Source organism: Talpa occidentalis, unplaced genomic scaffold (genome assembly GCF_014898055.3).
Source record: "Talpa occidentalis isolate TD23 unplaced genomic scaffold, MPIMG_talOcc4v2.1 talOcc4.5, whole genome shotgun sequence".
In the NCBI taxonomy this organism is placed as follows: domain Eukaryota; kingdom Metazoa; phylum Chordata; class Mammalia; order Eulipotyphla; family Talpidae; genus Talpa; species Talpa occidentalis.
In genome coordinates this window covers 6,746,902-6,763,076 of record NW_023604861.1, presented here as the reverse complement: position 1 = coordinate 6,763,076, position 16,175 = coordinate 6,746,902, and the positions used below count along the sequence as shown (strand labels likewise).

Sequence of the window (16,175 nt, the reverse complement as noted above, 5' to 3'; positions counted from 1 at the left end):
CTGGGGGGACCCCGCGTTTCAGTTCCCGAGGCCGCGGCGGGGAGGCCGCTCCGGGGCCGCCCGCTGCAGAACAGTCCGGGGCGGGAGCCGCCTGGTCGCGCGCTCGCCACACGCGGGCGGGGAGGCCGCGCACCCCCGGGCCCGCCGCGGGGTGACTCGGGGGACGCAGGGCGAGGGGGGCGGGGGCGCGGACACCTTCGCCACCACGCGCGCCGCGGCCGAGCCGGGAAACCGCCGCAGCACCTGAGAGGCGCAGCCGGACCCCGCGCGGCGCCAACGCCCTCCCGGCAGCGCCTCGGGGCGCCCCGCGCTCGGCCCTCGGAACCGCACGCGGCCGCGCCGCCGCCAGGGGGCAGCAGGCGCCTCCTCGCGCCCCGCGCCCCGCCCGCCCGTCCAGCCCCCGGACCTGACCGTGCCCGGAGCTGAAAGACACCCCTGCCCGCGCCTGACAGGCCCGGCCCGGGGTCCAGGACAGACAGCGCCTCACCACGTTGCTACTGTCTGTGTCTTCCAGTCCTAGCTGATGCGAGGGTCCATGAACGTCAGTTGTAAACCAACAAGGAGGCCTCCCCGGCGGCGCAAGGGGCTAAGCGCCGCACGATGAAGCAACCCACGGCCTCTGCAGCACGGGTTCCATCCCCGGCCCGCCAGGGAGCTACCCACATGGCGCGGCAGACCTCTCCTGTCTCGCCCGCTGCTCCCCTCAGCAGTGTATTTCAGTCAGTCTGCCTGTTCTGCTCCCCACTCTGTCTCTGGTGAATCCTCTCACCCCCCCCCCACCTCTGGCCTGTACCCCAGCTCTTGTTTGCATAAATAAATCAATCTTTAAAAAAAAATGACGACCACGGGAATGCATCCTCTGTCTTTGCATTCTAAATCAAATACCGGAGTGCGCGCCCAGAGCGCCACCAGCCAACATCCACCCCGCCCCGCCCCGCCCCGCACTTTGTCCTGGGCCTTCCTCGGTGGGCTGCGTGTCTGCCTATAGCCCTGGTCACAGAGGACGGTCTGTCACTAGGGCTAATGCTCCAGCAACTTTCCAGAGGCAAAAACAGAGATTCGAGTCCCAAAGTAAGACCTGTCTGGATGCCAACCTTTCCACAGGATGGAGGGACTTCCACCCCGGTGTTCAAGGACAGTATTCGCAGCCAGCAGCTCAGGCCACAGCAGGGGGGGGGGGTTTCAGCGTACAGACAGACCCTCCCTCAGCATGGCCCTGCCGCTGACACTGTCAGTCTCATCAAGCGACAGGGATGAGGACGGTGACATTAGCAGTGACATCCTGGCGAGGAACCTGGGGCCTCTGCCACTTGAGGGGCACCCCCGGAGTATCCAGGGAGACGCGCGGTCTTCATTTCACAAACACATTCCAAGTCATTTTCCTCCCTGAGCTCAGCAGGCTTTAATAAGGAAAAAGCTTTTACTACTGTCCCTCAGTCCATTTTTAAACCACAACGGTGTTCATAGTTAAAAGCCATTCAAAGAAATTACTCTCTGCTTACATCCATTTGCTCTCATGTAATTAACTATTCACCATCAATCTCATCCAGCAAAAAACTGATGGCAAAAGCAATTACGCAGTATTGGTTACTAACAGGCAGAGAGGCCTGAGATGCGAACATGATGCCTGTAATGACGGGTCACTGCACAATGCCTAGATTCAGACGCCACCCTGTAAGCCTGTGTCAGACACGATATGTCAAACGGTGAGATTCAAGAAGTCTCCTATCAATATAATATCCTGATTTTAGGGGCTCCCTGGTGGCACAAGGGATTAAGCATCAGCACTATGAAACTGTCCACAGCCACTGCAGCATGAGTTCGATCCCTGGCCAGGGAGCTGACCCACATGGTGCAGCAGACCTCTCCTGTCTCGCCCGCTGCTCCCCTCAGCAGTGTATTTCCGTCAGTCTGCCTGTTCTGTTCCCCGCTCTGTCTCTGGTGGATCCTCTGACCGCCCCTCCCCTCACCTCTGGCCTGCACCCCACTCTTGTATATGTAAATAAAGTAAATCTTTAAGAAAATCCTAATTTTTAATTTAACTGCTTTATAAAATAGGATATTTACCTTATTTAAAAGTATAACACCAAAACCCCAGGAATACTGATTTTTTATAACAGGTAGGCACAATAAATTGAGTAATTCAAGAATTATCAAAAATATTTTATAACTCTCAAAACTGCAATCAGACAAAAACAATAAGGCACCTATTAGGATGGCTCAAATTTTTAAAAACACAATATCAAGTACTGACAGGGACACAGAGCAACTGTGGTTGCTGGTGGGGGATGCAAAATGGCTCAGCCACTCTGCAAACAGGTGGGGGGGCCTTAGAAAGCAAAATGTGTATTTGCTTCTATGACCCAGGCACTCACTCCCAGAGGTCTGCCCTAGAAAGAGGATCACTTTTGATCACGGGAGACTTACATACAAATGTTTATAGCAACTGGCTCATAATCACCAAAAACTGTAAAGAATCCAAAGGTCCTTCAGCAACAGCGAACAGATCCACCAAGTGTGGCATGTCCATGAGATGGAATACTCCTCAGCCACAGAAGGGACGGCCACGTGGGTGGATAGCAAAGACCATGCGAGTGAAAGAAGCCGGTCTCAAAGGTTTCAGACTAGTCATTTCATTTCTGCAACATTCTGAAGAAGGCAAAACTTAGGGGGCTGGAAATCAGATCAGTGGTTGTGAGGATGGGGGTGGTGGGTAGAGGCTTGGCCAGAAGGGGTAGGAGAGGGGCGGTTCGGTTTGCCCTGACGAGAGCTGCCATGATGGCAACGCAAATCAGCACTTTCTAAAACTCAGAGAATTACACGTCAAAAATGTCTTTTACGTCACACACATTTAAATCATGACAATGAATGAAAGTGTGCAAGGGCTCTGAAATGCTGAGTTAAAAACAGAAGGTGCAAGAAGAGGAAGCCAGCACACGTCATGTGTCATCAAAATTATTAAAGGAGACGCAAGAGCTGTCTGGTCCTGATGAATGAATCCACAGCTCACATGTGTTTCAGAAGATGGAGAAACATCCATGCAGTATTGGATGATATTAAGGAGTTTTTGTTCAAGGTAAGGCTGTAGCTATGTAAAAGAATAAAACAAACTTATTTTTAAATAAACTTTTAAAACAAAATTCATACTAAAATAGCTAGGGGTGAGACAACATGAGTTTTGGTATTTGCATCAAAGTTTTCCAGCTGACAACAGATGAAAAACCGCGGTGGGGGTGGGGGTGGGGTGGATTTCTGACGCCCTGTGGGCAGGTGACAGCTGACAGTCCTGGAGTTTTGAACCTGCCTGGAAATATTCACAATAAAATGCTCAGAGAGAAACACAGGGACTTCACAAACACCCCAGGATTGCCATCAGGCCTTCATTCCTTTACAAGATACCCCGATTGCCCGTGTCACTCTGATAGTGTCTATCCCGCGCCCCAAAACCCAGTCAGGGGAGGAGAGTAGCCCAAGGCAGCAGGTGTGATTGCTCTGAGAAGAGAGGCTGGTGCCCACCCACTGCAAACCCCCTTGGGCTGGGGGACGGTAAAGGCACCAACATGACCACCCACCCTCCGACCCGGATGGCACAGCGGGGAGGGTGGTGCACGTGTGGACGCACGCGGGTCCGCTCAAGGACTGCAGCACACCGTGGTAGGGGGCAGGAGGGGGGGCCCTCTGATTTCCGCCACAGGCAGGTCCCGGCCCCACACCACATGGAGGAGGGGAATGGTGCTTGCTGGCAGGTGCCTGTGGTGTGGGGTGCGCGGGGCATCAGAACCAGGGGTTTCTTGTCTAATTGGAGTTCACAGAGGCGGAAATGCTAAATACTTTAGTAGGAATTCTGCTGAAAATAGTCCGGTGGCGCTAAAGGGGAGTGTGCCAAACAATCACGTGGGCAAAAATGACAGAAAAACAAAAAGGTCAAAAAGCAACTACAGCAGCAAAACCACATGGGGTACAGAGGGCAGAGTGGGGGGGCGGGCAGGACGTGGCAGGGGTGAACGCCAGCTCCTGCAGCCTTCGGTGGAGCTCTGAAGACCGGGTGGCCTCTGTACTCGGGGCGCACGTCTCTTGAAGCCCCTACTTCCGATGCTGAGCCAGGAGCCTGTCCCCCAGCTCAGCATGGAGAGTACCCCAGGATCATCAGCACTGGCACTAACGTCTGCCTGTCTCCAAAGGCAGCTCCCCTTTCCCCAACCCCCCACCCCAACACAAGGATCCCCGTGTCCTCATCCCCAGAACCTGCACTTGGCAGGATGGACTCTGCAGCTGTGACCAAAGTCAAGGATCTGGAGTCACAGCACCATCCTGGACTGTCCCAGACGCCCCCTCTAACCACACAGCCCTTGAAAGTGGACCCCCCTCTCCCACCTGGGGCAGATAGCGCAGGGGCTCCCTCCAGCAGCTGGAAAAGAGGTGAACAGACTGCCCCCGAGAGCTGCAGGAGACACCAGCCCCCTGATGCCCTGATGTCAGCTCAGTGAGACCCACTTCCAAAGTGGAGAGAACACATCTGGGGTGTCTGCAGCCCGGGAGCTGGTGCCACTTGCTCCAGCCACTTGAGGACACAATGCAACATCAGACACCCCAGGTCATCGCCCGTCTGTCCCGTCACGTCAACTGCTAAGGGCGCTCTGGTGGGGTCAAGGCCTGGCCTTCCGCGCGCACATTTCCGCTCAGCTCTTCCTCCCGACCCGGCCAGGCGAGGTCACGACCCACAGTCGGCCCCTCTCACCTGGGGCCTGTCTGGCCTGCAATTAATTATTCTCTTCAGGTTCACAATTACTGAGCAGGTTCTCAATGCCAAGTCCCGTGCGAAGGGCTTTCTCAGCCGCCCTCTCAGAGAGACACGACCGTCACGCCCGCTTATTAAGAAGTCTGAAGTCACCCAGCTAACAAGTGGCAGAGACAGGGCTGGAAGGAGGCAGCCGACAAGCACTGGTGCCCTTGACCCTGACCCGCGTCTCCCATGGGGGTTTACCACAGCGAACGGCGTGTGGCTTCAGTAACACCCGCTGACAGAACAAGGATGGTGCTTTCCTGCTCCTGTTCTTTCCTTAGAAAACTTTTCTATAATGGGAAGTGAAATAGACACAGAAGGCGAGTCACAATGTCAGCCTCACCCGAATACCCATCCCTCGATTTCAGCATTGGATCCCAGTAGGACCATGGCAATGCCAGCGTGACGCACAGAGCTGCCGTCTGTGTCCCTTCCAGCGTCACGCGTCCTCCACTCTCAACACGTGCTCGTGTGTCCGTGTTAACACAGACTTTTAAAAACGTCACCTTGACATGGGCAGGTCTTTCTAAGCAAAACACATAAGAAGGAAACCATAAGGGGAGACGGATGTTCTATTCCCCACAAAAATTACAGTTTTCTACAGAGCACAAGTCAGTAGACAAAACAAAGAAAGGACGGTGGCGATGAGGGAAACAGTTGTAACGTGTATGACAAGGGATCGGCATGCTCACTGCACGCAGCGTTCCTACACATCACTAAGAAAAAGGCCAGGGACGTGCCGTCTGGGAGGATGGGCACAGTGGACAAGGGGTCATCAGAAAGTTTTCCCGAAGATTCTCAAAGAGCAGTGAGGCCAGACTCCCAGCTCACACTGCGGCGGCCCAGCACTCGCCCCCTGTGCTCCCAATCCAGGAGCAACAAACACCCCAGAACAGAGCAAGGGCGGCTCTCACCTTGAGCTGTTCTTCAAGCACGCGTGGCCCTTGAATCCAGCAGCACGGATGGACTAAGGCGTGTGAGACCCTGGACTTCCGGATCCTTCCCAGCAGGATGCAAGGACGACTGTCCACTCCTCAGGCCTGCGGGGTGTGAGACGAGGAGGTGGGTGAAGAAAGCTGAGAGGAGGAGACAGTTGAACACAAAACCCAATCCCCACCCCAGGGGACAGAACCCCAGGCCTCACGTGGGGACCCAGAGAAGGCATTTCCAGCACCGGAAAATGTCCACCTGCCTGAGGGGCCACTGGGTGGAGGGATACTGGGCGGAGGGGCCTCCAGGGTCTCCACCTCCTTGAGAAACAGCAACTGCAGCCTCCCCCTCAAGTAAGGAAAGCATGCTTCCAGGCAAAGCCTATTTCTGACAGAACTCTGTGGCTGAGGGTTTCTGAGTCATGCATTTATATTTTTAAAAACCCAGGCCACATCTGAAGTCTCTTTGCCAAATCTGGTGAACCTGCACCCAGGGGAGTCTTGAGATTTACCTCCCAGTTTATAGGGCCCGTAGGGAGAGGGGAGAAGCCAGCGTACTGCGGACAGGCCAAGCAGATCCCAAAGGGGAGGTGGTCGCTAAGCAACCGGGAGACACCAACAAGCCCCCGGCACTGAAATAACCAAGGGGCTGCCCAAGACCACTGCCCCAAACTATGGCCCCGGAGGACACAGGCCGCTGACTGCGCGAGCTCACCGGGCCACAGCTGCCCAGTGCACAGCTGCAGTGAGCTGGGCCCGAGAGAACATCTAGCGCTTTCCACAGAGGACCCGGGTGGAGGAGGCGCCATCATGGTGGGGGGTATGGGGGAGTTACACATAACCAGAGGTGTGACCTGTACCCCTACATCATACACACTGTTGCCAAGCGATGTAATACCTCAAGTAAAAATCAGCACAGTTTAAAAAAAAGTCTGGTTCTTTCCAGAAAGTTTGTCAGCCCCGGAATAAAAGAGAGAGCAGAGACAACAAACGATCCTCTGGGGTGCCCATTGGATTCCAGTTCCCTGAACCCACACAAAGTGCCTGTCGGAGGCTGTCACGGACGCCACGGGCAGTTGCTGAGGCGCTTCTAGAGAGCAGGAAGGAATCGCTGTGTGGATGGGGGGGCGGTGATGGGGTGACAGTCACACAGGACAATGTCCCTTTTGCAGGGGTCGGGGGCGGCTGCACTATTTGGGTGTGAAGCGTAGTGTCGCCTGGAGTGGAGAACAGCTGCTCCAGCAGGCAAGATGAGGCAGACGGGGCTGCCAAAGAAATTGTTTTAACGAGCTTAAAAGTCTCAGGCTTTTCTGCCCTCCCACCATCAGGAGAGATGATGGATCCCTGCGGTCCTGAATGCAGGCCTGATGGCGGCACCTGGAGTGGGGTGTGGGCCTAGGTAGATGGGATTCACCTGGGCTGAGACTGGGCTTTTAAGGGCGGCGTCACGGGGACGCCAGGAGAAGCCGAGAGAGCAGAAGCGAAGCAGAACTGAGAGAAGCAGCAGAGAGACCACCACAGAACGCCGGAGAGCTCAGACAGAGTGAAGACTTGCTGGGGGCTGGGAGGCCTGCCGGCACCCCTGCCTGCCGTGCACCTGGTGAATCCCAATAAAAGCCTGCAGTGCCACTGAGGGCTCCAGGGCTCTCCTCCTTCACCCGTCTGCTGGAGTCACAGAAAACCTGCCCTGGGTCCTTCCTGCCTCTACGAGCCTTGTGCTCTGAGGGCTACGGGGAAGTTCATTACACCCTCCCTCTGCCTTCGTGCTTGCTGGGATAAAAAAAGAAAGAAAAAAAGCAGAACCTGGATGGAAAGGCAGGCCCACCGGCTCCGCTCCTCTACCGGGCTCGGGGCTCAGCACCGGCTGTTCCCAGTTCTCGGAACGTGGTTGCACACTCAGCCTCTCATCTTTGTCCATGGTGTCCACCTGGAGAAATTCTAAGCTCAAGGTCGGGCACCTGGGCAACCTTCCCCAGACAGGCTGGCGAGGGCGCATCGCCCGCCCCGAGGGCACGCTGCCTAGGCATTTATTCCCTGACACCTGAGCTACTGAATATCCACCCAGTCACGACCTCAGCAGCCAGGCCACCCCGGGCTACTTCATCCAGAGTGAGATCCGCCCAGAGGGCCTCAGGGCCTCCCGGGCCGTCCCATCTAAACAAGAACCAGCGCTCCCGCTGAGCAGCGTCACTGCCCAGGGAAAACTTCAGCTAAAGAAGGAATTCCTGTTAAGATGCTGGGCTGTCAGGTTTTACCAACACGCTCATAATAAAATCTCTAACACTTGCAGATGCACGTTCTAGCGATGTCCCCTCACTGTCCCCTTTCCTGGAGACCCGTCTCTGCACACATAGCTGCTGCCCCCTTGCAGAGGCAGGAATGGGACACAGGGCAGGTTTTCTGATCCCAGGCAGACCGGGTAGAGGAGGAGTCAGAGTCCTCAGTGGTTTTTGCAGGCTTTTATTGGGATTTACCTGGTACACAGCAGGCAGGGGTGCTGGGGGGCCGGGAGGCTGGCAGGCCTCCCAGCCCCCAGTGAGTCTTCACTCTGCGTGGGCTCTCCGGCCTTCTCTGCTTCTCTCCCGGCTTCTGTTTGTTCTTGGCTTCTTGGCTTCTGCTGGCGTCCCGGTGACGCCGCCCTTAAAAGCCCAGTCTCAGCCCAGGTGAATCCCATCTACCTGTGCCCACACCCCACTCCAGGTGCCGCCATCAGGCCTGCATTCAGGACCACAAGGATCCATCCTCTCTCCTGATGGCGGGAGGGCAGAAAAGCCTGACATTTTCCCTTACCCTACACCCCTGCCCCTGCCCCCCAGCCCCAGCCCAGCCTGCAGGGGAGCCCAGCCTGCAGGGGATGCCCGCTGTGGTCCAAAGTCTTTCAGTGACTCCAACGGGAAGAGCTTTCTCGAGTGGAACTTTCTAGAAAGCTTAACCAGAGACAATAATGAGAAAAAGCAACGCTTGAACTTAACCAGCACCACTTTCTGTCCTTTCAACTCCCCGCTGCCCAGAACGGGGTCAGCACGAGCAAGCGCCCCTAGGCCTGGTGCTAAGGTGGCTGCTCCTTAGCAAGGTCAGCGCGCCCAGGAGATTCCCGCGGAAAGCCCACCAAGCCCGGCGTGGAAACAAGGCTCCCCCGGGCGGCCTGCTCGGGCTCTCCGGGGCGCCGGCAGGAACAGGGCGTTGGCACAGCGAGGGCAAAGGGCAGGCGAACCCGCGCGGGCGCCTCGGGGCAGGAGCGAGGGGGGCCGCCCCTGCAGGGAAAGGTGCGGGGGCGTGTGGGGGCTCCCCCTCCGCACGGGCGCCCACTGAGCGGGGCCCTCCGTGCCCGCCGCGCTCCGCCCGGGACTCGCCGCAAAACCCGCCCCGCCGACCCGCCCCTCGCCGCCCGCGCCTCGGCCCGCAGAGCGCAGCAGCACGGAACCCCGTAATGGGGGTTCCCGGGCCCCCGAGCCCCTGAGCCCCGCCCCGCGTTCTTAAACTGACAAGCGCCAACGGAGCGTGTCCGCGGCCGGCCGGCTGCGGCCTCCGGGCCCGGCTCCCCAAAGTTCCGACAGGGCTCCCGGGCGTGCGCGCCCCGGCGCGGCGGAGACCCCGGGGCCCGGGGCGCCCGTACCTGTACCTGGCAGGTGCCTGCGCCGCCCCGTCCCGGCGGGGTGTCCTGGCGCTCACCCCGCTGCCCGGTCCCCGCCCTTCCGGCGGCACCGCGCCCCCCGCCGCCAGGCCCGGCCCCCGCCCCGCCCCGCCCCGTCCGGCCCGGTCCGGCCCCGTCACCCCCGCCCCGCCCCGTCACCCCCGCCCGCCACCCCCGCCGGCCCCAGATCGCCCCCGACCGCCGCGCAGGGGGCGGCGCCCCGAGTCCCTAGGTGCCCCCGGCTCCCGGCGCGGAGGGGACCGGGCCCGGGGTGCGGGCGGGGGGCGCCTCACCTGGCCCGGACGGCGGCGCGGGCGGCCCCGGCTGGGGACGGAAACGGCCCGCCCGGGCGGCCGCTGCGCCCCGGAGGCCGCCCCCCCGCGCCCCCTGCAGGCGACACGCGGCACCGCACCGCGGCCGCGCGCCCCCGCGGGCGCACACCTGGGCCGGGCGCGCGCGCACCTGGGCCGGGCGGGCGCGCACCTGGGCCGGGCGCGCGCGCACCTGGGCCGGGCGGGCGCGCGCGCTGCCTCGTCTCACCTGGCGGTGGGGCAGCCGCGGCTCCCTGCTGGCCCCAGACATGCATCCGAGGACGCAGCATCTGGCATCCCTCTCTCTCTCTCTCAGTGCAGTCATTATCAATCCGAAATTATCAGTATCAGCAGCACCTGGGAATGTGGAACCGCACAATATCAGAGCTGCTGAGTCAGCGACACTTTCATATTTATTTATAAAATCGCCATGCAATATGATGCGAATTTCAGGGAACGGTGTGTTCCTTTGACACATGTATGCGTTGGAACACGACGGTCCTTACAGCGGTATTATCACCTGACAGCCACAAAATTGTCTGTGTTCATTATTCGGTGCCTAGATCTCTATGGAGCATTAAGTACTTACTCCAGGTCTGGACCCTCAAACATCACCAAATTCACCCTGACGCGCACCTCTGCGGGCCGGGGCCCAGGCAAGCGCCCCTCCAGCCGCGCTTCTGACACGCGGTCGGGTGTGACCACCGCGGCTTGTTGAATACTCGCTCCGGGGCTTCTCCGGCTAACGCGCAGGTCAATCGGCGGAAGTTCTGGTTTGAAAATGCAGAGTCTGGGGTGCCCGAGGGTTTCCCTGCCGGGGCGCGCGCGGCTACGCTCACTGGGCAGCAATGTTGCGGTTCTTAAGGAACCCGGCTGGTCAGTACAGCAAGTTCAGGATGGGGGGCACACAGGTGAACCCCAGGGCCATCGGGGGGCGTCCATACGGTGCAGGTGAGTCACCCGGGGACAGGGCTCGCCTCTGCCCACAGGTGTTTTCCTTCTCGTTCTGCCCATGGCCCTGCCCGGACAATCTCCCACACCCTCCTGGCTAGCGGGGAAGCAACTGGGGATCCCTGGGCCCGGGGTGCAAAGTTCCACAAACATTTCCTTTATCAACTCAGTGTTTAAACAGCCAATTGTCCTTGAACTGATCCGGTGAGGCTGTTCTTACCTAAATGCCAACGGGTCGTTGCCAAACCGTTTTCCCAGACTTGGGAAAAATAATAGATGCCGAACTTGTATTTCTATCTGCTACTCAGTATTATGTAAAAAATGTAGCCCCATCTTTCTGTTACTCCTTCCCGCATGAGGCCAGTTCCACGTTTCACACAACGGTAGCAATATGAAATAAAAAGAATGCGGAGACTTTAGAAGGAGTTACTCTAACTAAAGGCGGCTAGAAAATCTGACATATCATCGCATTGTCCTAGTGAGTAATTTAAAAAAAATCACTTCTGATCCTAAATCACTTGCAATCTCTACCAACCAGCTGCGTGTTTGAGTTATGGCCCATGAGCTAAGAATAAATTCACATTTAAAAATGCTTGGAAAAATCAAAATACTTTATAATATGAAAATTATATCAGATTCAAATTTCAGGGTCCATAAATAAAGTCTTGATTGGCAATACAGTCCCACTCACTCATTGTCTGTGTTGTCTGTACCTGGCCATGTGGCTGGCAAAACTTAAAAATATTTACCATGTGTCCTTTTTCAGGAAAAAGTTTGTCCTGCCCTCTCTAGCTCCAGCGCCTGTCTGTTGCAACACAGATTGGATTCACTAATTAAGCTAATTAAGAAAATTTGTAGCAAAAAATAGGGAAAAACATTTTGTAAATAATTCCTGCTTCCATTTCTAAACCTGGTTCTAAAACGTTGTTAAATTTGAATGCAGCAGAGCTATTTTTTCCCCCATTCTGTCAAGTTATTTTACTTAGCACAACAGGTCTCATGGCTAAACAATTTCCAAAGCAAAGAAATTAATGAGCAGAGAAAACCAACCTAGTGAAGCTACAGTCACATGAATTAAATTCAACCCTGGTATTTCTGGAATTAATATTTTAAAGATGATGTGTGCTGCTGTCAGTTATTTACAAATAAGGCATTGACCTTTTCTCACAAAAGTTATGTAAGATCTTTTCTAAAAAGTCTATGGAACTTTCCAAGCAGCTACCATTGCGATGGCTTATGCTATTCTCACCCATCTTCTATAATTTTAGGAATAACAAGCAAAGACTGGAGTAAACACTATATGGAATGATTTCATTAGTTTGGGGGAATAAATCCCTAATTGTGAACAGGAGAATAATTATAGGAACGCCCAGAAAAACTCATGTGACCAGCCAAATGTGCTGTGCACCATGATGGAAGCTAATTACATTGCTGCACACAGGCAGGCCCGGTGCAACCTCTAATCCTCTACCACCACTGCTCTCCTCCTAAAAGCTAGAATCAAGTTGTTGGGTCCTGCCATCCCAACAGCAACTTTTTTTCCCCCAAGTCTTATTTTATTTATTTATGCATGCAAGAGCTAGGTTGTAGGCCAGAGGTGTGTGTGTGTGTGGGGGGGGGGTTTGAGGATTCACCAGGGACAGAGTGGGGAGCAGAACAGGCAGATCTACTGAAATACACTGCTGAGGGGAGCAGCGGGGAGAGAGGAGTGGTCTGCTGCGTCATGCAGTTCAGCTCCCTGGCTAGGGATGAAACTCGTGCTGCAGTGGCTACGGATAGCTTCATAGTGCTGAAACCTAACCCCTTGCGCCACCAGAGAGGACCCCACAAGCAACTTTTAAAAAAAATAATGCCTTCCTAGTATCTAGAAATTTACACATCTCAAAATGAAATGTAGCTGGACTAGGAGCTGCCGAAGAGGGAAATGAAGACTGAGTGCCCTTGTGGGCTCTGCACAGCGTGACTCTTCCCATTCGATATTCTCGTGCCCACCCTACCTGCCCTAGCTCTGGGAGGCTAACTCAAGGGCACACTGTCCCGCGGTCCTAACATCTGTGCTCCTTAACATAAGTGCCGCAACAGGGAAGCCAGGCAGTATACACCAAAATGATGTCATTTGGATTCGCTGTCTCTTTAACTGAGACTTTTTGCTGAAAGTGCCAATTCCAATGAACAGCCCTACACACATGATTCTGTCCCCCAGGGGCTTTCTCATGTGGGAGCACATCTGATCCTAACTCCTGCCTATCTGCTAAATGCCAGGTAGAGAGAGGCTTCCTTCCACTTGACAGATGAGGTGAAGTCTTCAATGGCTTGAGCAAGGTCATGTGACTAGTGTGTGACTTGTCTGCCTCCAACCAGAGACCCTAAGCTCAAAACCACATGGGACGGAGTCAGTTTTATTGCCTTTGCAGGGGGGGCTGCATGCCACAAGAGCCCTGAGGTGCCTCACCCAGCAAGGATGGTGTTTGGAGATTTGGGGGAGTGAAGACTGGGAGGTACTGAAAAGAAATAGTGTTTTCACAAGCTGGAGGCCAACCAGGGCTGTGTGCAAATGGCCAAGGTCAGGTTGGGACTACAGTGGACCCGGGGTCCTGTGACCCTGGAGACGACAAAGGTTTGATGATGCGCGCAGGAGTAAGGGGAGTCGCCTTCCGCGAAGCTCTGCCCCAGGGCTGGGGACTCGGGGTCTTGCTTCTGTCAAAATGGCTGGATCCTGCAGGCAGAGGGGATGTTCCTTCTGACTGATGATTTCAAATAGCGACACTTCTGATTGCTCATGCTTTTCCAGAACAAGCTTCCTCCGGAGAAAGGGAGCAGCAGCCACCCACAGGAGGGCGGGGGGGGGCACTTGACACATTAGGATTTCGGTGCGTCTGGGAGAGTCTCCTGTTCCCTCACAGCTGTCCTAGTCTCTGCAATCTCCGGATCAGCAGCGTTGTTTTCCTTTGAAAGTCGGAGGTACTTTTTACCCTATTACACTGCATCAGGACTAGAACCCTTCAAAACATTTTACTTCCACAGGGTGTTGGGGTTTCAAACATTCTTACAGATCACAGTAGATTGTAAAAGAGGATGTGTATGAGCAAAGCGTCTCACTTGTTCTTTTTTTATAGTAGACTTCTGTGTAAGATTTAGTTAATAAAAAAAGGATTAAGCATCTAAAGATGTTGAAGATGGCTGGTTTAGTCCAACCCTCTCATCTCACAGAGCAGAAATGAACAAACAGTCACCATCACTGCCAGAGTTACTTTTATTAGAAGCAACAGACACCTAGTAATTAAGTGACTCAGCCCAGGTTCCTAGTGGCTCATGGCAGGATTGGAAGTTTGTAACTAATAGAATTTTCGGGAAGCTTTTAAAAAAAATGTCAAGCTGGTAGAGTTGACCCTGGGGTAGCTCTCACACTCCTAGTCTGCTTTTTCCACGCTCTGTTTGCTGATGCCTGCTGTTCTCTAGACCAGGCTATAGAATGATCATCTACATACTTTATCAGAAAGTTCCAGAAATGAGCAGTTGTGATTTTTCACAAGACAAATCTCAAGTCTAGCCATCAAAATGAATGCAACTGCTGAGACAAAACTGTTTTTAGAAGACGAATAAAAGTGCAATTTTAATCTACAGGGAAAATATTTCCTCAAACACTTATCACATAAGTAGGAAGTAGAAAGCTTTATTGGTCCTTGGGGGGAAAAAAGTCATAGAGATAAAACTAGAAATGCAGGATGTCCTAGGCAGTTTTGATAAACAGTGTAATTGACTTCAAGTACTTGTTGCCCTGCTCAGACTTAGATCAGCAGCAATAAAAATAGAAATCTGAGATGGTTTTTAGATTACTTAATTACAGGATAAAAGCCTCAAGATAAGTGAGGGCTATCCCTTCAATTAATTTGGATGTTATTATGTGCCAACATGGCTCTAGGGCTTGATGTACCTCTTCTCATGTAATCTTCATAATAGCTCTATGAAAAACGTTAGTATTGTCCCCCACCTTATAGATGAAGTAGCCGAGCTGCTGTAAGACAGAGCCCCTGGCCTAGTCATGCCCTAGGGCTGCCACAATGACTGTGAACGAGGTGACTTTTGACCACAGGGAGGCGGCTCTGGAGGCAGCTTCCAGCCGGCAGGTCCTCGCTCTCTGAGAAGGCTCCAGGGAGGCTCTTCCTGGTCTCCTGCGGTTTCCTGTGGCTCCCAGCGTTCCTTGACTGTGGCCACACCGGTCCAATCTCAGCCTCCACCCACGCTCCCGCGAACCGGTCTTCTCCCCAAGTCTTCCTGTGCTCTCTGCAGCGGACGCTAGTCACTGGACCGAGGGCCACCTCACATCCGGGATTTCATCACAAGATCCTGAGCTAATGCTACCTGGAAAGGCCGTATTTCCAAATATGGCTACATTCTGAGGTTCTATGTGAACATGAGTTGGGGAACACGCTACCCACCCGCCTATACTTGAATAAGGTTGTACAACTGGTAAATGCAAGAAAAGGTGTGACACAGATTTCCTTTCAGTTTGAGCTTGGTGCACCCCCCATGTCGGCTACCTCCCACAGGAGAATCACACGGCCTGTGGGGTGCAGTGATGGAGGAGAGGCAGGCTTCAGAGTCTGCAGGCGCGCGTAGTTCAGCCAGCGGGGAAGTGCCGCCTCCTAAGTTTTTTACTCAGCATCATTCTCAGGAGATCCCCCCCTCCATATCTCCCCATCATCTCTCCTCTCTGATGGGCAAAGCAAGGCAGCAACCACTTTGGTTACTAGGGTTTCCCCAGTTTGCTGTGGGGCCTGATCCTCTGTTCTGTGTATTTTAAGTCAGTAGTCTGAAATGAAAACAAAATGCTTAAGAAATGTGACAGAATCAGAACCCCAGGGTCCTGATTGTCATCACGATGCTCAAACCCTCGTGGGCTAAGTCTATAGGGCCACATTCCAAGAGGGACGGGAGCAGCAGCACGTTGTCAGGCAAACTAGACACACCCTAAACCAGCTTCTGGGGTTCACGATCCTTATTCTCAAGGAGGGAAAGGCTGATGATCTGGCTCTGATTTCCTAAACTGGCAGCTCTCCCCAAGTTTGCCTCGACACTCCCCCCACCCCTACTGTGATTCGCGACAGAAACATGGAAATAAAGAAGTGCTGAATAAAGGGGCCACTGGTTAGGAAGGAAACCCAGTCTGGTTAGGAAGGAAACCCAGAAATGGAGAGGGTCGCTGCCTTAAGACGGAAGTAGGAGAAAGAAGAGAGTGCCAGGACACTCACCAAATCTGCAGAGACACAAGACTTCCTGAAATATTAGTCAAGCTGGTGACTGTTCTTTCCGGAACAAGGCCAGCTGCAACGAAATCCCGAGACTGCGGGGTGCTCGGGGGTTCAGTCTCCAGGCAGGCCCGAAGGGCCCCTCAGGCGTGGACATGAAGGTTAGCGCTGGCAGAAGAAAAAAGAATCCTGAAGGGGCTTTTACAATATATATTTTTTTAACTCTCAAAAGACAAGTACTATTTCAGAGAGAGGAATATGCCTTAAAAACATCACCTGAGGAGCCTCACGGGTGGCGCGAGGTGTAAAGACACAGCG

The 16,175-nt window shown here is 54.5% G+C and overlaps 2 protein-coding genes across 8 annotated transcripts in view; both read right to left on the bottom strand.

Moving 5' to 3' along the window:
* Nucleotides 1–9,684, bottom strand: part of GGACT (gamma-glutamylamine cyclotransferase) — a 30,035-nt gene extending 20,351 nt beyond the window's left edge. For 3 of the 7 annotated variants that reach the window (XM_037528742.2, XM_037528746.2, XM_037528748.2), the window contains exons 1-2: nt 9,640–9,684; nt 5,698–5,823 (exon numbers count right to left, since the gene is read on the bottom strand). The gene's annotated coding sequence lies outside the window, so the exon portion shown is untranslated. Of the gene's footprint in view, nt 1–5,697; nt 5,824–7,515; nt 7,640–8,186; nt 8,483–9,328; nt 9,372–9,639 lie in introns of those variants that run through there. The other 4 variants (XM_037528743.2, XM_037528745.2, XM_037528744.2 and 1 more) reach the window with 4 other exon arrangements.
* Nucleotides 9,685–13,823: 4,139 nt separating this feature from the next.
* Nucleotides 13,824–16,175, bottom strand: part of TMTC4 (transmembrane O-mannosyltransferase targeting cadherins 4) — a 57,743-nt gene continuing 55,391 nt past the window's right edge. Inside the window, exon 18 of the mRNA XM_037528738.2 lies at nt 13,824–16,025. Within this exon, the coding sequence (XP_037384635.1) occupies nt 15,898–16,025 (128 nt within the window). The 3' untranslated portion in view covers nt 13,824–15,897. The remainder of the gene's footprint in view (nt 16,026–16,175) is intronic.